The sequence below is a fragment of the Sinocyclocheilus anshuiensis genome, unplaced genomic scaffold, assembly GCF_001515605.1.
Source record: "Sinocyclocheilus anshuiensis isolate Anshui unplaced genomic scaffold, SAMN03320099.WGS_v1.1 scaffold117, whole genome shotgun sequence".
NCBI lineage: Eukaryota > Metazoa > Chordata > Actinopteri > Cypriniformes > Cyprinidae > Sinocyclocheilus > Sinocyclocheilus anshuiensis.
Genome location: NW_015536624.1, coordinates 2626695 through 2649214, shown reverse-complemented (window position 1 = coordinate 2649214; position 22520 = coordinate 2626695). Strand labels below are relative to the sequence as shown.

General features: G+C 35.8%; 1 protein-coding gene and 1 pseudogene across 1 annotated transcript; both read left to right on the top strand.

The window, feature by feature from the left end:
- LOC107653255 (leucine-rich repeat-containing protein 74B-like) overlaps nucleotides 1-13506 on the top strand; it is a 16035-nt pseudogene extending 2529 nt beyond the window's left edge.
- Nucleotides 13507-15857: 2351 nt separating this feature from the next.
- LOC107653245 (protein NipSnap homolog 1-like) lies at nucleotides 15858-22063 on the top strand. Its single transcript, XM_016439918.1, has 10 exons — nucleotides 15858-16078; nucleotides 17222-17349; nucleotides 17774-17819; nucleotides 18678-18772; nucleotides 19289-19359; nucleotides 19446-19586; nucleotides 20304-20335; nucleotides 20432-20526; nucleotides 20631-20714; nucleotides 21808-22063. Exons 1-10 carry the CDS (start codon nucleotides 15999-16001, stop codon nucleotides 21870-21872), a joined length of 837 nt encoding a protein of 278 aa, XP_016295404.1. The 5' UTR covers nucleotides 15858-15998; the 3' UTR covers nucleotides 21873-22063.
- Nucleotides 22064-22520: the final 457 nt, after the last annotated feature.

Below are 22520 nucleotides of genomic sequence, written 5' to 3'. Positions count from 1 at the left end.
GATAGATAGATAGATGGATGGATGGATGGATGGATGGATGGATGGATGGATAGCCTGTTCACAATCAGAAATTAAAAAGGAGCCAATTCTTCAGTTCTTAACCCGTTTAATCGCAATTTTTTTCCAGACATGAAAATATCCAAATGATGTGTCATTAGTAACCCTTTGAAATAATCAATAATTTTTTTTTTTTTTTGGAAAAGTGTGTGAAAATTTTTCTTTTTGTGACCGGTGGGATAATGTGTATACTGAATTAACATATTTCTGCAGTCATACATTTTTTAATATATCTTAGCCCAGCTATTTCAAACTGTATGATCCCATTCTAGGGTTACTATTATGCTTAAAAAAAAACTTATACAACACTGACAGGCATACTGAGATAAAAGACAAAAAATGCAACCATCAACGTATTTCAAAATTGTGACTTTTTTGTAACATATCTTCACATTTTTATATTAGTGCTACCAGTATTACAACATTAATATTGTAACTTATTTGTAACATTTGAACTTTTAATTTAGTGCAATATTTTGTCATTGCAACATTTTAGTGCAGCCTTCACTAACACCTGCAATTGGATTTATATTCTATACCTAAGTTCACTGTTATCCCACCGGTCACTATTGTGACCATCAACATGTTTACTCATTCTATGATCACACTCAACAAAACTGAATATATGTGAATTCATATATTAATACTAGACATCTCAAAGATAATGTGTACCAAAAATCTTTGTAATATCTTTATGTTAACATACTTTAGTTTTGGAGCTTTGATGCAGCCATCATCTTCTCATGGTGCAAACAGGAAGTAAACTGCTCTGGTCATGTGACAATTTGCACTTACCATGTGAAACTGCACATATTTCATTGAGACCCTTTTTTTGCCATATTTGCAGGAAGTGCACTAAAACATCAGTCAGTAAGGTTTTTAGAGCTTTATAAATTAAAACCTTTTTCACACTCACTATTGTGACCGGTGGGATTAAATGGTTAATTTGGCAAAACTCTGGTGAACTGATGAGTTCTCATTTCTCAGAGTATCCTCTGCGTTGTTCCGCTCAGAGAGTGTCTAGATCGCCCCGCCAGCATCAAAGCACAAGAATGGCCCATCAGGATGAAGATCATACGAATGAAGAAGACGAGGTGGATGAAGGTGGAGGTATCCATCCAGGTGATGGACAGCAGCAGGAGGAAGAGTGTGTCATCAGTGACGAAGCTTTTGACACAGACCTGGAACTTGACAGATTTCACAGTGAGAGTTCTTATTAAAAGTGAAAGTGTGAATATGAGCAGAGAGAAAGAAAGTGGGCCGACGGGGGGACGTGGGTGATGCACGTTCTGATAGAGGGTGTCAAAGAGCTAAGGGGCACAGAATATGATGTTGCCACTCAAAGGGGAATAAAACAGGCAAACGGCCATGAGTCATGCTTGTAATTTCAGACAGGTCTCTCTCTCTTTCTCTCTCTCATTTTTCACCTGCTTGTTCTGCAGATACCGAAACACCTACACACTCCTCTACATATACATAAATCACGGCTCCATCCATCTCTCACTATCTCTCTGATGGCTGTTTATTCAGCTTATTACAGATAGCCATCTGCTAGATTACTGCTGTGTGCCTCCGCATAGCTTAATGAATGGCTTGGGAATTTTCCACATTCATGATAATTGCGCATCTCAATGAGAAACAATGATACATTGTTCTCTTATTTGGTTTATAAAGTCACACCAGTTCATCTCATTTGAGCTGTAAAGGTTGCATGTGTGAGTACGGCACATTGGTTGTCTTCTACTGCATTGATTAACTGTGCTTGCTAAGGAAAGCATCACTATTGTTTTCACTCATAAGTCATAATGATAATAGTAAACCTCTAACCTTGTATTTTAAATTTTAGTGCGTAACTTGTCTCATACAGTTTGTGCTGCAGACATGAATGGTACCTCCTTGAGATGTTTTATTGCTTTTGTAAGCAGTTATTCAATGTTTTCGTTCTTTGTTGTGTATTTTTGTATTATTATTATTATTATTATTACATTTATTCTTTTGCATTTATATTAAGATTTCTTGCACTTTAGTATGAGAAAGGTGCATTATAAATAATAATTATTATTAATATTAATTCAGATGGAAAGTAAATTGAAAGGGGCCACAGTCACCAGAATATTATAGGATTACCGATTTTATGGTTTTAGTATTTTGAGTTTGTCTGTATATATTGAGAAATTAACATAGTATCATGATTGCAGATGTCAATAACATTTTGCATAATTTATGTGCATACGAGCTGTTTTATCAAACAAAAGAATGAGAGGTATTCTGATTATGTTCTAGATGAAAGACGAGCATATGACCCTACAGGACAGTCAAGCTACAGAGAGGCTTGTAAGATGCTGAATGTAATTCCAGTATCCTACTTCCTGCATTATGGGCTGGGCTCACAGGTAAGAGCAAAGAAACTGATTTAGAAGAAGACTACAGTTTCAAGGCCACTTAGTAGGACAAGTACTATAAAAAAAAACAGCTCGAGATTTGACCCAACACATGCATAACAAAAATAACATTAACCTTTAACACCGTATTGCTCAACGGGAATTAAATTAAAATCTGTCCGTTTCACTTACTCTGAGCAATTCAAATTTTTGAAAACGATAACGCGATATCATCTCCATGTACACTCTGAAAATGCAAATTTGTGAAACGGTTGTCACATACATACATATTACATCTTCAGTGATAGTCTATAAGTAGTGTTAGTGTTTGTGCGCAGATGCGTAGTATAAGTGACATCGCCATCTACTGACCTGGCATGTATAATACAGCGTTTTTAGTTGTTTTTACAGATCCATGTGAATGAGAGCTGTTTAGACAATGTTATCATCAGTACACAAAACTATTCAAAAATGCAAAGGAAAAACTTTTACAGTTTCCCCTGAACCATTGCGAATAACGATTAAATTAAGAATGACGGCGAAATGTAAAACTAATGATTTAAAGATGTTGTATATTTTACATTTACGGCACTAAAGAGTTTTTCTGGTGTGATTCTGTTGGATGATTGGTGGAGATTTTAATCATGGGTAATGTAATTTTTCACTAAGAATTTTCACTGTTAAACATGAAATATTTAATAATAAGTTGGAATAATATGGACTGATGGCTACAACAAACGCATCAATTAACAACCTTATAGCTCACAGTAGGTCTGTAGGTCCATTTTTACTCCCAGAGCCTGACTGCTGCATTCTATACGAATAACAAAAGATATAAACATCTTAAAAACTTTCCTCTGTAGGGTACCAAAGCTCTGGCCATTTCCTTAGTAACCAACACCTCCATCCTGAAGCTCAATCTGTGAGATAATAGGATGGAGGGAATAGGCGGGGCTTCCATTGCTGATATGCTCAAAGAGAATTGTTACATCACAGGTGACTTCCTGCAGTTCCACACACAACATCACAGTACTGCCTTGTTTTCTGGACTTTTATTTGTGATTCACTAGTAGTCCGAAAGTCTGTTTGATCTCATCTGTGAGACAGTCTTGTCATGTTTTTTTATAGAGGAACATGGGGGTTGGACAAGTCTGGAATATTTTAGAAAGCAATATCTTGCAAGATGTTTTATGGTGGCATAACTAACCCAACATACTGATTTCCATATCAGGTTTCCAAACAGGCCCAAATTCCCAGAGACTTCCTTTGGTGGGTTGAAAATGTCTATGCAATGTTAATTCATGCTAGAAACTAGGGTGAAGGATTCTTACATCCAATTAAAGTAATTATCTTGCCATGCCCTGACAAGCTCCATATTGCGCATTGCAACCTGTTAATTAGTTTATTCTCCTGGTTATTAGTAGAGAAGCAGCTCAAACTGTCAAACTCACTAATTGATTAACACAAAACTGTGGGGTGCAAAAAGCCATAGGATTGGTTGTGGCTTTGCAACGGATAAAGTAATGTAGGGTGACCATACGTGCCATTTTGCCAGGACGCGTCCTGGGAAAATGGCACGTATGGTCACCCTACTAGAAACTTGCTAGCAACATGTTAAAACATGCTAGTGTGCTAAATGATACAAGAAACATCCTATCAACATTTTAAAATGCTAACAATGTGTTAAAACATGTTAAGAACATGCTAACAACTTCTTAAATTATGCTAAATTATGTTAAAAGATGCTAGTTGTGTGCTAAATCATGCTGGAAACATGCTGAAAAATAATAGCAATGTGTTAATTCATGTAAGTAATACTCTAACAGCGTTAAAACATACAAGCAATGTGTTAAATCATGTTAGAAACATGCTAGAAACAAGCATTTTTACTGTGAGTGATGACTGTTCCAAGATGGCAGATACACCAGCATTTCTGGAATGGTTGAATGTGGAATTTAAATATACATATATATGCTAGCAACATCTTAAAATGCTGACAATGTGCTAAAATATGCTAAAAGGTGCTAGTGATGTGCTAAATCATATTAGAAACATGCTAGAAATGTGTTAAATCGTGTTAGAAACATGTTAGCAACATTGTTAAAGGATGCTAGCAAAGCATTAAATCATGCTATCAGTGTGCTAAATTATGCTAGCAACATGCTAAAACATGCCAGCAAATCAAGTAACCTTTATTTATATTCTGCTGTAAAGCAGCTCTAAAAAATACAATAGTGTCATGTTTTTCAGCTGGGGTCTATTCAGTGTTGATTCAGTTCAGTTCAATGACTGTGTAAAGATCATCAAATATGAAAGAAGATCAATTCAGCTATAAAGCAGCACTGTAGAAAACAGTGATGTCATCATCCAGCCCAGTTCAGCTCTCATCCATGTCTGCTGAAAAAAAAAAAAAAATAGAAACCATTACAGAATTTGTAATGGTTTTACTCTTTGTAAGGGGAATTGTATTGATTTTAATGGAAACTTGTGGATCTATTCTATTGGTGGCTTGATAAAAACCACTAAATGGAATATGTCCCAAAACAAGGTACAGGATTTTTTTTGTTTTAGTTGTTTTAATGCTTAATAGTTGATGGTTTGTAATGTTTGTAATGGTATTTGTAGTGGAAACCATTATAATTTCTGTGATGGTTTTTGTTGTTTTTTTTTTTCAGCAGTGTGCACACTCAATTCAATAATATTGCTAAATATTAACTGTCCACAACTAAGCATGCCAAAGGCGACTTGGGAAGGAACCCAAACTCGATCAGTGACAAAAATGGAGGGGAATAAAAAAACTGGAAAGAAATCAGGCGACAGTTCTCCTCTGGCCAGACAAACCAACGTGATGTGGTTTAATTCCAGGCTGCATCACAAGTCAGACTGTTTATTGTTATGAAGATTGCGATACATCACATGGTGATTCCAGCAATATGTTATCATGCTAGCTACATGATATCAATGTGCTAAATCATGTTAGCAATATTTTATTGACTTTCTCTGACTTCTCTGTGTAAAACCTTCAAACTTCAAAAGTTATTTTAAACTTTCAGACAACAGCTTTGTCAAGCCTACATCAAAGTTTGTCATATCTAATTGTTGCTGTCCTACATTGTGGTATCTGAGCACATACAAAGAGGCTCAAATATCTAGAGTCTGCTGGTGAAAATGTAATAGATAATATCCAATTCAAAACAACATACAACAGTTTCACAGTCCACAGTTTTAATGCACATTTTAGCCATCATTCACTGTGCATTTTGGTTGATTTGGTGTAGTTGATACGGTTGGTTTTGCAGCACTCCCTCAAGATATGAACTGTAAAACCTATGTTTTTACTTCCCAGAAATTGATTTGTCTGAAAACCGGATGGGTGAATACGGAGCCAGGGCTCTGTCCAGCATGCTGTTGGAAAACTCTACCCTATTCTCTCTCAACCTCTCCAGGAACCATCTGGACGAGCGAGTGGCCAGACACCTGTCCCCAGCTCTGATCAGCAACCAGAAACTTCAGCACCTCAAACTGAGTCACAACAGATTCGGAGATATAGCAGGTGTGAGATGATGTGAAAAGCTGCTAATGAAAGGTTCAAGGCTTGATTACTGCCGACCTCTGAATAACTTTGCTCTCAGAGGGGCATTTAGTGGTTTTTGAGGCATTTGGCTGCCACGTCTTGAATGGTAACGTGTAACAGTTGGACTGGAAGACTACAGTTTCATGGTCACTTAGTAGGACAAGTACTAGAAAAAAAACAACTTGAGATTTGACCCAACATATGCATAACAAAAAGAACATTAACCTTTAACGCCATATTGCACAATGGGAATGCAATTAAAATCTGTCCGTTTCACTTACTTTGAGCAGTTCATTATACTGATGATTTTATAGCACTACAGAGTATAATAAAAATGTCTAGACACAAATTTGGATAATTTAGTTTCAGTTCACGAAGCAAAAGATAAGTTGCCCAGTGCAGTGACTCTCAACTGGCAGGGTACTTAGACATGAACCATTGGAGAGCTTCATTGCTTTATTAAATTTATGAAACTGAAAAAATAACGGCAAAATGTGATGTTTTTTAATCAAGGAAAACATATAATTGTGCAGCAATGGTGCCTTCAATGGTGCAAGGATGGAGAACTGCTGTTTTACTTTTGATTATGCAACTTGTTCTTTATTTTATTTTAAAGAAATAATAGCTATAGCTAATATTTATTTATTATAGCTACTTTATTTTATTTATTTTAGTGCCAGTACACCATGTTAAATGAAACATAAATTCATAAATTAAATCTGTTATCTGTCTATATGTGCCTATTGCAATCATAACTAGCTTAACAAAAAACAAAAGACACATTAGAATGCATTAGAGTAAGGAAAACGCTGGCGTGATTAGCTGCTATTGAATCAGATACTAAATAAGCAGTCACGTCATTTTTAAGCAAACAAAGCTTCGGGCGTCATAAATTACGTGCTTTTGGCAAAAACTAATCGATCTGGTACATTGCTTTAATGTGAAATGTGCTGGGGTTTTTTTTTCTCTTCAAACGTAACATCACTAGGTCCAAATGTGCTGTGAAATCGGAACCCTATCGGAACAAACATGGCGGACAAATTCACCGCAGCAAAAGTGAGAAAGTCACTAGATTTGATGACAAAATTCTGAAATTGGCTGCACTGGGGACATTCTAAAACACTTAATGTGAAAAATGCTTAACATGGCTTAATGCATTAAAACAGTGTTTTTAAAAGAAACATGTGGTTGCCGCAAGCCCTCCGGCTGCTCCTTCGTCGAATCCGCCGGCCACACCGTTGTCAAGCCCGCCAGCCTCCGCTCACTCTAGGTCGCTGGCCACCGCTCACTTAAGCCAGCCGTGTGTGACGCTGTGTGTTTCGTTGTGAAAGCGAGTTGTAAATAAATATCACATTTGCAACTGGTCAGTGTTCAAAAAATGCTGGGAAATCTCTTAATGTAGCCCCACAAGAGTGATTACTGATAAACTGTCTGAAAAAAAGAAAGTCACGTTTTAGAGAAGAAAAAATCACCCACTGACTTTCAAAGCCGCTACATAGTAACAACTTTCTACTTCGAGGACCTTGATAGAAATGTAGTGGAGTGAAAAGTACAATATTCGTCTTTCAAATGTAGTGAAGTTAAAGTCATAAGTTCCCAGAAAAAATAATACCCAAGTAAAGTACAGATACTCAAAAAGTGTACTTAAGTACAAGTAAATGTAGTTAGTTACTGTCCGCCTCTGACCACAACTTAATGAGAATCATCAAAGAATCAAAAACATTAAGCCACGTTAAGCGTTTTTCTTATAACGGTTTTCTATGGGAGGAAAGCACTTAATGCGTAATTAAACGCATTGCATTTTTATTAAGAACTCTGCTTGTCTGTACGTATGTGCCATGTTAAGTGTTTTTCACGTTAAGCGTTTTAGAATGTCCCCAGCACTGTCCATTTCTGAGTAATGGCGTAAATTAATCGTTTTTTTAAAGGGGTCATCTGATGCCCATTTTCCACAAGTTGATATGATTCTTTAGGGTCTTAATGAAAAGTCTATAACATACTTTGGTTAAAATTTCTCAATGGTAGTGTAAAACAACACCCTTTTTACCTTGTCAAAATCAGCTCTGTTTTCAGCAAGCCGTTTTAGTGCATGTTCCTTTAAATGCTAATGAGCTCTGCTCACACCGCCCCTCTCTTCAGTGGGGTGACGAGCCGTTCTCATGAGACTGGCTGCGTCCGAAAGCATAGGCAGCTGACTTGCTTGACTTTCCAGGCAGCGTTTTTGCACAAAGGCACCTCATGAAACTGATTTCGGACAGGTTTCTGAGGCAGCCTAATGTTTTAATGATCTACAACAAAATAGAACGAGTTTTGGTGATAACTAAACAAATATTTAATTACTATAAGTAAAGCAGAATTTGGATTCGGACGTGCCTTGATGCCTTCCTGCCTTGGAATGCTTCCTCCGAAGGCAGCAACTAGCACATTATTTGGAAAGACGTACCTCCGGAGACAGGAAGTAAAGCAGAATTTGGATTCGGACGTGCCTTGATGCCTTCCTGCCTTGGAATGCTTCCTCCGAAGGCAGCAACTAGCACATTATTTGGAAAGACGATTATTTGCAAAGATTCATAAAAGAACCTTATACTCACTTCTTCTGTAGGCGAGGCTGGATCACGAATGATTCGCGTGAACATAAAAGCATTTAGGTAGATCGTGGACGCATTCTCTTCAAAAACAAATGTAATCAACTGCGTTTTCAGCGGCTCAGATGTCGGGAGTAAATGACAACTGCTATGTTCGTTATTACATCCAACAACAGAACACCTCAATTGCTTAGGAGCCATTCTTGTCTACATCTGCTCCAGCGTCGAAACAATGGCGAACTGATGACAGCTCACTCAGGGCGGGTCTAAGGTAAAACACTAGTGTCAATCAACAATCGTGGGAGGGGCCTGGGACAGGCATCTGAGAATGGCTTGATATGAGAAAGGGGAAATTATTTAACGAGATAAAAAAAAAACACTGGGTGGATCTTTATCGTTATAGAGTGGTTGTGTACACACACTGCCAACACACATTTCAGTTTAAACTACTTGTAAAAGTGCATGTCGCATCCAATTATTTTGAACGATTGGAACGTTCAGTTAACATTCGGTGACTCACTCATAAAAACAGTTGTCGCCATCTGCTGGAAGAGATGCTGTATGCATGTAACGTGCAGAAAGAGTTACTTACTCTTACGTATGTAACGTGCAGAAAGAGTTATTTAAGAGTTATTGGCGCTTTTCCACTGCATGGTACGGCACGGTACGGTTCGGTACAGTTCACTTTTGGGGGTTTTCCACTGTGTACAGTACCTGGTACTTTTTTCAGTACCACCTCGGTTGAGGTTCCAAGCGAACCGTACCGTTACCAAAACGTGACTGTAAACTCTGCTGATCACTGATTGGCCAGAGAGAATCGTCATTACCTGAGTCATTGAACTAGCGACACGAGACACATTCCGTGTCTGTTTCGTGGTCTGTTGAGGAAGTACAGACGTTCCTCTCGTTGATAGCCGAGGAGCGGCTATCAAACGTTTTTCAGGAGTCACGGCAGTAGTAACTATAACGACATGTGAATAATCCCGCCCACTCTAAAGCGGTACTAAACTGCAGTGGAAACGCGTGCCGAGCCAAGTCGTACCACACAGTAGTGATGGGAAGTTCGGATCATTTTACTGACTCGGACCTTTGAGTCTCGTTCAGCAAAATTAACGAATCTTTTTTCGAGTCATTTAGTTCATTTTAGCAAAATATAATTAAAATGTTAGTGTTCCGGCTCAGACTGCATAGGTTAAGCTTATGGGTCTGTCACGTGATGAACGAACGACTCGAAAAACCCGAAGACTCAAGAGATGAACTAATCAATTCTCTTTCCGGCTCAGACTGCATTGGTTAAGCTTATGGGGCTGTCACGTGATGAACGAACGACTCGGAAAACCCGAAGACTCGAAACAGGTGAACTACTTGACTAATTCCAGTACAGAACCTATAGGATGTTGCGCATGCACGACTGAACGAATCACTCCCCGAGACGACTCGTTCTTCCCAAGTCACATTAAAGATTCGTTCAAAATGAACGAATCGTTCAAGAACAACCCAACACTACCACGCAGTGGAAAAGCGCCATTAGTTAAACACACCCAAAGACCGGAACTGTTGTTTAATATCCAGTGTAACATAAGTTAATGTGAACATATTTCTATTTCTGCTGTCAATGAAAAGTTGCTTGAGGTGTATTGATGAGGTTACGTGGACACAGATATTGGTCCATTGTAGTATGTCTAATGAGAGGTGATAAATTTGCTTTTAAACAAACCTTTATCTACAATGTTATTTTTAATACTTTGATAAATGGGTCAGTGGTGAAGCCTGCTTATAAAAACCTTCAAATCCGCTGTTTTCAAACACATCTCAGAGATTATTCATAACTTTCTGTGGGAATGTATGGAAATGCAATTCTTCAAAATAATGTAGTTTTTTTTATAGCTAAGTGCTCTCTTCTTAACTGCAATGCAAATTGGAAATGATATTCCGCGTAAACACAAGCACAATATCTTCATATTTGCAATATCCAGAGGGCTGGATCTCAAATGATCAGAAACTCCAGTATGATGATAAGGGATATAGAATACAGTCCTAAAGCCCCATAGCTGTCAGCATGAATGACAGAGTGTGAAGATAGGGAAATTACCTCAATAAAATATTGCATATAATCATCAAGAGGAACTCCTCCATGACCTGCCATGATTCATACATCCTTAACAGATTCCACTGGCACATCTCTGTTCATATTACATATGGTGATGGCTTTCTTTTTATAATCATGCACTGCTTGCTTATTCTTGGCAGGCTACCCTGGTGACCATTGCAAATGCAGTCAATAAGGCCTGATACAGTTATGTATATCAAATATGATATTCACTGAGTTTTTATTTATTTAAGAGCTTTGAAAATGGTAACAGTTTCAGGAAATGCTATTTAGTATGCATAATACACCACCATTCAAAAAAGGAAGAGGTCTCTTATGCTCACCATGGCTGCATTTATTTGATCAAAATTACTGTAAAAACAGTATAATAACACTTAAAATAAGTGTTTTTTATATGTATTAAGATATAATTTATTCCTGTAATGCAAAGCTGAATTTTCAGCATCATTACTCCAGTCTTCAGTGTCACATGATCTTTCAGAAATCATTCTAATATGCTGATTTGCTAAATATTTCTTATTGTTATCAATGTTAAAAACAGTTTTGAAAACAGAATTATTTGATGAATATAAAGTTAATTATATATATTTTTTGACTTTTTATCAATTGAATGCATCCTTGCTGAATAAAAGTATATTTCTTTTAAGTATACATAGTAGTGTTCTTTTAGTAGTGTACATCTCCCAGGGTTCTCAAGATTATTGCCATGACAAATAAGTGTACATTTATATTTTAAGGTTGGTAGACATGGTAGGACACTAACTAAAGCGCAGAACTGGACGTTTGCAGGTTTAATCCCCTCGAGGAGTAAAATATGAATTATCACCATTGCATGCTTGAGCAAGACATTTCACCTCAGGTTACTCCAGAGGGATTATCTTTCTAATAATAAGGACTTCAAGTTGCTTTGGATAAAAGTTTCAACTAAATCTGTGGCTCTCAACTGGTTTTAGAACAAGGACATCATTATTTTGCTGTATAAAGACTGGTCAGAAATGATGAGATTCACCACAAAAGAAAAAAAAAATTCCCCCAGATTTTTTTCCTGATTATATTATATTATGTGTAGAAAGAGAGTTGCTCACACGGGGACCATAATATTTTTGGCCTAATTTACTAGTTAATATCCAGTTAGATCATACAGAAATTAAATTGTAAGTGGGAGACACAATAATACACTGAATTAATAACAGTAACTCCCCCATGTTGCTCTACTCCATCGTTCTCCTTCCCTCAGGGGAAATCCTGGTTGCTGCTATTGCAGAGAACACGGAAATGAAGTCACTCAATCTGGCTTGGAACTGCATTTGAGGAAAAGGAGCCATTGCATTTGCTAAAGGCCTGGAGGTAAGAGGAAAATAAAGTCCATCCTCTGCCAGAGTCACTCACTCATGTAAGAACTTACTTTGGCCTAACATCCATTGATCAAGTCAGGACTTAACAACCTAAATATAGCAAAATGCTGTTTGGTCCAGCATCCTACAAAGTAAAAGGGGTCTTATCATGAGGAATCAAAATTTACTTCATCTTTTGAGTTAAAATAGTTAGTTTAACTGTAACTTTAAGAACTCTAAACTTTCTCCCTGTCAAGTTGCACAATTCAAAGGGTCAAAAGGGGATGCATAAAATTCAAAATAAAGAAATAATTATAAAAACATTATTATTATTTAAAATAAATCCTGATGCAAACAAATTATAAGTGGGCCTCAGTGTGGGAAAAAATAAATCAATATGTCCCTTTTAAAAAAATATTCTGAAGCACTTAAATTCTGCACATATGTTACTGTAGTCATTCTGTTGGATTTGATTTTGAAGGGAAATATCTTCTTGCGGACCCTGGATTTGTCGTTCAACGGCCTGGGCAAAGAAGGAGCCGTGGCTCTAAAGGAAGCACTCAAACACAACAATACACTGGAGGATCTGAACATTAGGTACTGTTGTCACAGTGTGATTATATTTTATACTGTAACTGTATTTATAGAAAGCAGGCATTCATAGAAAGCAAGTGCATCACCTATGAGTCAATGGACCACCTCACCTATTCTTTTCTGCGTGTTCACAGTCCTTGATTTATTGCCGTAATTGTGAGATTCAACATCAACATTTCTCTGCTAAATTAGTTTGAATGTTCACAATGCACAGTTATTCATGATTTATTTGCAGTGGTGAAATCCACAAACACCAGACTTTGCAAACAGTCGCTAAACTGACAGCTAGAATAAAAGTACCTCAAATACTTGCTTAAAATACTTTTTTCTTCATCTGCGGCAATAATCGCATACCGCTCGAAGGAGCCATCCATTTTGCGTTGGGCCTCAAAGTGAACACGACTCTACGAATTCTCAAAGTACGAAAGATTAAAATAGTAACAGCAGGGAATTATTGAAGCAAGCATGGCTTTTAAGCTTAGACTTTCAAGTTTGTGTCACAAGAGATTTATGGCATTTCTATCTTTGTTATGACTAATTTTGTTGGTTTTCCGTATGATCCAGATGTCTAGGAACCCAATGCAGTCAGCGGGATGCTTCGCCATTTTAAAATCAGTTCAAGCAAACCCAGAAACTGAAGTAGAGTTCTTAGACTTCTCTGTGAGTGAATCTTTCCCATTCATTTCTCATATTTCCTTTTCCTTACTGGTTTTGCATATCTCTAACCTCAGTTTCTCATAGGATATTTGCGCGGACCAAGAATTTGAAGACTTATTCGAAAGCACCAAAGAAACACTCCCAAACCTCCAAGTGAAACATGGTGGAAAAATTTATGCAGTGCTTAATTAAAAAGAGCTGAGCTGAACACATTCTGGACAATCCAATTGTAATCGTGTAGGCTTGTAGAACTGCAAATGTATTTCTGAACTTGCATAATAAAACCGAGACTCTAAACTGATTTGAATCTCGCTCCACACTCCTCCACATGGTAAATTGGATCAAGTCATGGTTGATGGATCATGGTTTCCGGTGTTAAGGGAACAACGGTTCGGTAGAATAATGTTTAGAAAAAGATTTGATGACATTAGTGACCATATACTTTAAAATATTACTTACAAAATGGGTGGATGAGATGACGTGTGAAGCAAGCCGATTTGATCTAATTACTTTATAGTACGCTACCGTTTAAAAGTTTGGGGTAGGTACGATTTTTTTAATGTTTTCAAAAGAAGTCTGTAATGCATTTATTTGATCACCAATTCAGTAAATATTATGAAATATTATTACAATTTACAATAACTGTTTTCTATTTGAGTCTATTTTAAAATGTGATTTATTCCTGTGATGCAAAGCTGAATTTTCAGCATCATCATTAGGCTACTCCAGTCTTCAGTGCCACATAATACTTCAGAAATCATTCTAATATTATTTAAAATAATTGTTTAAAAAAAATCAACATTATTATCAATGTTGAATACAGTTGTGCTGCTCCATTTTTGTGTGGAAACCATGATATACATTTGATAAAGTTCAAAAGCCTTTATTTGAGATAGAAATCTATAAAAGTATTAATACATGTATTTATTTCTTTCACTTAAAACATAATTTTGGGTTTTTATACACCCTGCTGAGAAACCAGCAAACCAGCTGGTTTTTAAGATATGTTTATTTATTCTTTTTTTTCCCCGGCTGGCTACTATAAGTAGCTTTCAGATTCTGACATTTTAATTTGTGGTAATCTATGGTATTTTAGGCAGCAAAGGTGGTTGACTATTGCATTTGGTCCGTTTTCATTATTATTATTATTCACATTTTTTCCCCTCCAAAACCCTCTAAAACTACCCTTTACGAAAAAGAAGTTTATTCAAGCATGCTATTAGTATACTTCTTTTAAACAAAAAAATAGGAAAGTATACTTTTAGTCTACTTTTTATGTACTTCTCAGAAATGGGCTTTCTGTACTTCTCAGAAATATACTTAAAATGGCATTTAAGTATACTTGACTTATAGCCTACTTAGAAAAAGTCTAAATATAATTGTGTTCCTAGAATCTGTGTTTTCATTGTTATACTGTAGGGGGCGCTAGTACACATTTTCTGTACAGAATTTCCAAAAAACAAAACAAAGTGAAGAAGAAACCGAAACAACAGATGCTTCCACATGTAATCTAAGACGATCATCAGACATAAATCAGCATCAAAACTGTGTAAAGTTGATGTAATGTCGACCAATGAAGAGGTAATAATGACTGTCAAGCTTTGGGGTGTTGATCGACTCTATCTACGTTTTGATTATCGTTCTGAATCCAATTCATAGTCTTTTTTTTTCAGTTTTTTGTTCAAAATGTTGTTTGTTTCTTTATTTTTGATGAAACTTACCACATTCAAGTGTTTAAAAAAGAATGCATGAAGCTAGAATAAAATGTTTTTGTTTACAAGCAGATACCCTGTTCTTTCTTTTGGTGTTTTGTATGTTCAGATATTTATATAACAAAATACAGTATTTACAAATTGATACCTAAATCGGGACATAGTAGTATACTTAAAGTATGATGTAAATTCTTTTGATGTTTTGTATGTTCAGATATTCATGTAACAAAATATATACAAATTAATATCTAAATAGGGACATAGTAGTATACTTAAACTATGATGTAAAGTTCACTTAAAGAAAACTTACGAGTATACTTGCAGTATAAAACTACTAAACTAATAGTTTACTAAGACTATACTTGTCTAGTTTAAGTGTTAAGCTAGTTTAGTATTTTAAGTGTACTAAAAATGCTACTACAAGTATTTAATTAGAAAACTATCAGTATTCATACAAGTTCACTTTTGCAGTACAAGCTAAAAATATTGTTGTAAACTAGTTGTCTACTTAAAGTTTACTACTGTTATACTTAAAGTATACTTAAAAGTATTTATATACTATTATATACTAGAAAGTGGGCCAATTTAGTCTCAAGGAGTATTGAAATAGTACACTTACAAGTATACTACTAGTACACTGATATTTGTATACTTACTACATAAAGTATACTTAAAAATATACTTGAACTTTACTTAAGTATACTTAATAAAATAAACTTGAAGTATGCTACTTTTTGGTAAGGGTAGTCAACTAGCAAAACAGTTATTCTTGTTTGAAAAGTAGATTTTCTTTGATTGGACTTTAATGACATCAGCGACCATATCAACAGATTAATCATCATGATTAATGAGTTTCTAAACTTGAACGAATCAAAGGCGCACATGAAGCTGAAGTCCAACAGTTCACATGTGTCAAACATTAACTCAGACAAACGTGTGTTGCAACTCCTGCAATTTCATATAGACGCAAATCTACAAACAACACGAGAGAATAATGGCGACAACACGGTCTCTGCATATCCTCAACAGACAGCAGCATTTCCTTAACAAGGTGCATTCAACATGGCTGGCCAGGTAATGAGCATTTGTCACTGAGAGGTGCGTGAAGCACGAGACAGTTGCTAGGTAAAGTTAATCAGCAATGCTAGTCAAATTGCAGAACTAGAGTCCATTCAGTCATTTATTCAGTATAGGCAGTTGATGAATAATATGGACGGAATCTTGATTTTTAAAATCAGGGGGTTATGTTCAAATATATGTGAATGTATAAGGTAAAGTGCAGGCTTAATGTGCTGCATAAAAGCGTTCTGTAGTGTGACAAGGTAATTTTTAAAGTGCATAAATTCAGTTCCTCAAATTATCGCCCACAATGCACAGGTAATATTGCTAGATTTTTCACATGAAATAACCTTTTCCTCTGACATTCCAATAATGTCTCTGTTTCTTTGAGCACTTAGTTTTAACTCGCAATACATTTTGTTTTTATAAATCTATTATAATAAATCTATAAATATAAATCTATGAATTTGATAAATTAATTATGATGATGATGATTATTATTGTTGTTGTTATTATATTTTAACAAATATATAAAAAAACAAAAAAAAGAATTAGGCCTACAAGCTAATTAGTGTAAAATTATTTAATTTAATTTATTTATTAATCAGTGGTCTCCACACATTTTAATTTTTAAAATTATTATTATTATATTTTAGTGGATACTTTTAACCATAGCAATTTACAGACTGACTGCTATTGCCTATAAATAAAGCTAATAATAATAACTGCGGGCACATTTTTAGTAAAGAAATATTGGCATATAAAAAAACAATTTTTAAATTACAGTAAGCTCTCCACACAAACTTTGTAAATTATCATTAGAATGTAGTTTTTTTTTTCAAAATAAGGAGTGTTATGTAAAATATGAGCAATATTCATCTCATTTTGCAGCAATTTTTAAACACCATAGCACTGCAGGGGGAGGTGGGCTATTAAGCTATAAAAGTTAATATTAAGCCATTAGAACTATGCATAATAATTATTTAAGAGGAAATTTAGCATGTCACACTGCCGGCCTTTGCTGTCACTGCTTGAAATGTCACATCAACTGCCCATGTGCGTACAAGCTTTCTGTAATACAGTGCGTTGCAGCTTGTGATGCATCACTTATATATTTATTAAACACTTGCTGAAACAGTTTTGCTTCTGAATCTTTAGAGGTTCTGCGAATAAAAGTGATGAAGGCTGGTTGAGTTCCATGTTTGCACACAAAGCGGATGCCAGGAAAGATGCCCACTCCAATCTGCTCTCCAAGAAAGAAACCAGCAACCTCTACAAGATTCAGTGTGAGCCAATCCATCTAAAACCTTCAAGGATGCGCTCAAATGTTTAGGCCTTGGGAGAAATTGTGCATGCAATGTAGCTGATAGGAATTGCTAAAAATATCTGCATGCATGAATGATGTGCTTGCTTGTCGTTTTCCTCCAGAAAACAGCCTAAACTGTTTATTTGATACTAATTGCTTTAATAAATCAGCCTGCAAAGTGTTTATTTGTGGAATTCTTTTGTTTTCAAGCGACCAGCTGTATGGAGAATGGTAATGAAAATTGGGTTTAGAAAAATGAGGGTGATATTTCAATAAATGGTTGATTTGAGTGATAAAATGTTTACTTCAACTACAGTAGAACATCTAGAAAAATGGTTTTAACACTGCGAGATACTGGTCCATTTGTCTTTCCTGACATCTTCCAATCCTGTTTTTTCTTTCAGTTCACAATGTCAAGCCAGAGTGCATGGAGGCATACAATAAAATGTCGTAAGCACCCTTTTGATTTTGCAATTGCTGATAAAGTGCAGTCTTGATTTCAGTATGACACTTGCAGGCCTGCCATGTCTAGATGTGTTGTACTTTGGTTCCTTGATTGTCATATGTGATCGTGATTTATTATCATTAGTATAGTACCGACATGTCCTGCCCCAACTTCCTGTTAGATCAACATCAAATAGATCAACACAGGAGTGCAAACTGCATGTTAAACCATTTTATGTTTTTTTAGCCTATTGACTATATGATTTTTTTGTGGTTTAAGTTTAAAACAAGTTTAAATTAGGGTTGTGACGGTGAGGAAATTTTCCCACCGGTTAATCGACGTGTGACAACACCGGTAATACCGGTATCACCGTGGGGGCGGGGGAGTTCCCTCTTTTCCTCGCTTTCCTTTGTTTTTAAATAGCTTGTAAAAGCTGCGTGCGCATTTTACTTTCACTTTCAAATAGCGGCAATTCGGCGTAAAGCAATTGTTCTTTTTAGTTCGTTTGAATTTCCCCTCTTTTCCTCACTTTCCTTCGCTTTTAAATAGCTTAAAAGCGCCGTGCATTTTACTTTCACTTTCGAATTAGCGGCAGTTCGGTGTCAATTGCTTGAATGCAACAACAAAATACAATGTCAAACTCACTTTAGCCTATATATAAAACATAGAACTTTTATTAACAAAACAAATAAAAATAGGTTTAAATAAAGTAAAAATCAGCAAACAATGTGGAACCAGTTAAATAAGAAACAAATGTTTAAAAAAACTTCCAAAATCACCTTAGATAAACGTATCACCGTCAGCACCGTCTATCGTGGCAAGCCTAGTTTAAATTAAGAAATACTCCCACTGTCTATTTTAAGGGATGAGGTACAGAAAGAACTTCATCGTGACACAAGTTATCCATGTGAAGTCATTGGAAGCTGGAACAACTGGTATGGTGAACAGGATCAAGCAGGTGAGATGAAAAACAACATAATTTTTGTATTTTATAGTGTTTTTTGAAAAAAGTCTCTTATGCTCACATAAGGTTGCTTTCATTTGCTCAAAAATACAGTAAAAAGAGTAATGTTGTGAAATATTATTGCAATTTCTATTTGAATTTGATTTTAAGATGCAATTTATTTCTGTGATGCAAAGCTGAATTTTCAGCATCATTACTCCAGTCTTCAGTGTCACATGATCCTTTAGAAATCATTCAGATATGCTGCTCAGTTATCCTACTAAATATTATTGTGGAGAACAGAATTTATTTGTAACATTCTAAATGTCTTTACTGTCTGTAATGTATGTGTCTTTGCTGAAATATTAATTTCTCTAAAAAAAAACTAAAAAAAAACCTTACTGACCCCAAACATTTGAAAAGTAGTGTTTATATACACAAATCACTGCATTTTTAAAGCACCAGATTTGGTTTGTTTAAATATCTGTTAGCTGTAGTACTATAGTGACACATGCTGTTTTGTGTTTGCAGTGCATCTCTGGAGGTATTCTGGTGGGTATCCTGCTCTAACAGAGTGTTTGCGCAAACTCAACCGCAATACGGTATTTAACACATCTCTTAAAATGTAGATGTAAGGATGTTAGAATCTATGTATTGTGTGTTCTTTATCAAAATGTTTTCTGTGCAGGCGTATCTTGCATTTCGAAAAGAGAGGAGTAAAATGTTGATCTCCCGACGCAACCAGCTTCTTCTGGAGTTTAGTTTCTGGAACGAGCCTGCGCCCAGAAGCGGTCCCAACATTTATGAACTGAGAACATACCAACTAGTAGTAAATACCATTTAATTTTTCTGTTTGAAATATACACCTTCTTATTTTAAAGCTTAAAGGAAAATGTACTCACCATCAGGCCATCTAAGATGAGCTCTTTTGTCATTGGAACACATTTGGAGAAATTTAGCATTATATCACTTGCCCATCAATGGATTCTTTGCAGCGAATGGGTGCCGTCAGAATGAGAGTTTCAACAGCTGATAAAACAGTCCATGATAATGCTTCCTTCAGTGAAAAAGTCCATCCCCTGTTGTCCTATCCCATCAAAATCCATTTGTTTGAAAATGTTTTGGACTGTGTTTTTTGCTTGTGAGCAATGCTTGATCTATGAACATTCCTCTCCTGATTGAGGTGAAACAACCTTTTCACTGGAGATATCAGTTATTATGAATAGACAACTCGTATTTTAGCTGGAAGGAACAGTTTGAAGTTAAAAACATGTTAATCATGGATTTGTTTCTTACAAACGAGCAGCTTTTTGCTTAACAAGACATTAATTGATGGACTGGAGTTGTTTGTTTGGACTCTCGTTCTGACGGCACCCATTCACTGCAGAGGATCCATTGGTTGAGCAAGTGATGTGATATTAAATTTCTCCAAATCTGTTCTGATAAAGAAATAAACTCGCACCTTGGATAGCCTGAGGGTGAGTCAATTTTAAACTTTTTTTCTCTTTTTTTCCTGTTTGGTTTGTCCTGAAATTTCTGAATCAAGCCTGGAACAATGATCGAATGGGGAAATCACTGGTAAGTTTGTGTGTGAATTGTACAGTTTAACTTAAGGAAAAAAGACTGATGTTATATCACCATGTTGCATATTTAATCTATTTTATCATGTTCCAGGGCTCGAGCTATCAAATATAGACAGGAAAACAATGAAGCAGTGGGCGGCTTCTTCACACAGATCGGTGAATTGTATGTTGTTCATCATTTATGGGGTTAGAACATCCTTCACTGAGCACATATCTTCTTCTGATCATTGCATATTATTAAGTGCTTTAAAAATCTCTCAGTTGTACTGAATATTTTTAATGTGTTTTAGCCTATAAAGACCTGCAGTCCAGAGAAGAGACCAGAAATGCTGCTTGGTTAAAAGAGGGCTGGGATGCCAATGTGCACTATACATGTGAGTAAGAACAAAGATAGCGGGTTTTTGATTATTAATATAATAATATACTCTATACTGCCTGTCTGTTTAAAAAGTATGTGCACATATTAGGGCTGCACGATTAATCGCATGCGATATTTAACGCGCATCTTGTCAGAAAGCCGGTTCTGTAATCAGCGGTAAATCTCCATCACCTGCATGCTTTCACATTGAGCAGCATTAACTACACAGAGCCGTTGTTCACTGATGAGCTGCCCAAAAAATCGCGCGAATATGAACGTGGTTTAGCGCAGCTCGTCAGTGAACAACGGCTCTGTGTAGTTAATGCTGCTCAATGTGAAAGCCCGCAGGTGATGGAGATTTACCGCTGATTACAGAACCGGCTTTACTGATAAGATGCGCGTTAAATATCGCATGCGATTAATCGTGCAGCCCTAGCACATATCATTTTAAAGCAGCCTATACACTACCATTCAAATGCTTTCAAATATGTTCAAATATGTTAAATATATTCTATTTCAAATAATATGCTGTTCTTTTCAATTTCATCATATAATTCTGATAAAAGTCACATTTTCCACAAAAATACTAGGTAGCACAATTGTTTTCTACATAATAATAATAACATTCTTGAGCAGCAAATCGGCATACTGTAATAATTTCTGAAGGGTCATGTGACATATTACTGTTTATATTGTATTTTCAAGCTTTGGTGAGCATAAGAGACTACTAACATTTTTCTTACATACTGTCAAACTTTTGAACAGTAGATTATATTTTAATATGCATCCATAAATCCTTCATTGCCAATTTTAATTCAGCAAATCATCCACTTATCTTTGAAATAATAAAAAAATACTGTTTTAAATTCTGTAAAAATGTCTTAACTTGTGGCTGTCTGATCAAATAATGAGTCAAAAGGGGAATTTTGGAATTCTGGGTATTCCTTGCATACAGAAAATGTGCATACTTCACACAATTATGCTAGAGTAATGCTGAAATAGTAAGCAATTCATGTGTTTTATTTGTGAATGGCACCATATGGTGGTTTTCAGTAGAACTGTTAGAACTGTTCAATACATTCAAACTTGTTTATTTTTGTTTTTGACAGTGCCTCTTATCCAAAAGATGGAATCGAGAATTATGATTCCCATGGAACATTCACCTCTGCAGTAAAATCAACAGTGTTTCACCTGTGATGATACCTAAGACACTATCCACCAGGAGATCTACTGTTTAGATCTGACTTTACTCAAACACATCTGAAGCAGATGATCAAGGTCTTCAGGTACTCTTGAAGTAGACGGGCAGTTGTGTTAGAGTAGAGCTGCTCCTAAAGTCTGCAAGAAGACAAAACTGTGCCAGTGTTGAAGCCAATCTGAGAACTGCAATGACAGACCTCAGTGTCATCGTACGAGACTGTTAAAGTATATATATATATATATATATAGATATATATTTTTTTTTATGCAGTCTTGTTTTTAGTCATTATTCTCCTTTCTAATGCATCACTTGGCCTGTTGGATGCTTGAAGAAACTGCCTGTCAGCATAGCTTTTTATCTATAATTTAAAAATAAATTTGCTAAATTGAATGCATTTATTGGAAGGTTTCATTATAATGTTGTAAACTTTAAAACGCCATTATAGGATAATAAATGAACAAATAATTTCTGTTGATTTGTTGTCACTTATTACACCATAATAAATTATTGTGATTTAATAATACTTGATGTTACCATGGCCATTTTCACTGTACATAAATACTTACAAGTGTGGCTGGTTGCCGATGCTTTACAATTGCTTAAAGGGATAGTTCACCCAAA

What these genes read in the sequence shown, in the direction of transcription:
- LOC107653245 (XM_016439918.1), top strand. Translation starts at nt 15,999, where the DNA reads ATGGCGACAACACGGTCTCTGCATATCCTCAACAGACAGCAGCATTTC. An exon ending in TGGTGAACAGGATCAAGCAG is followed by an intron (nt 18,773 to 19,288) that starts GTGAGATGAAAA and finishes TTGTGTTTGCAG; the next exon opens with TGCATCTCTGGAGGTATTCT. An exon ending in ATCGAATGGGGAAATCACTG is followed by an intron (nt 20,336 to 20,431) that starts GTAAGTTTGTGT and finishes ATCATGTTCCAG; the next exon opens with GGCTCGAGCTATCAAATATA.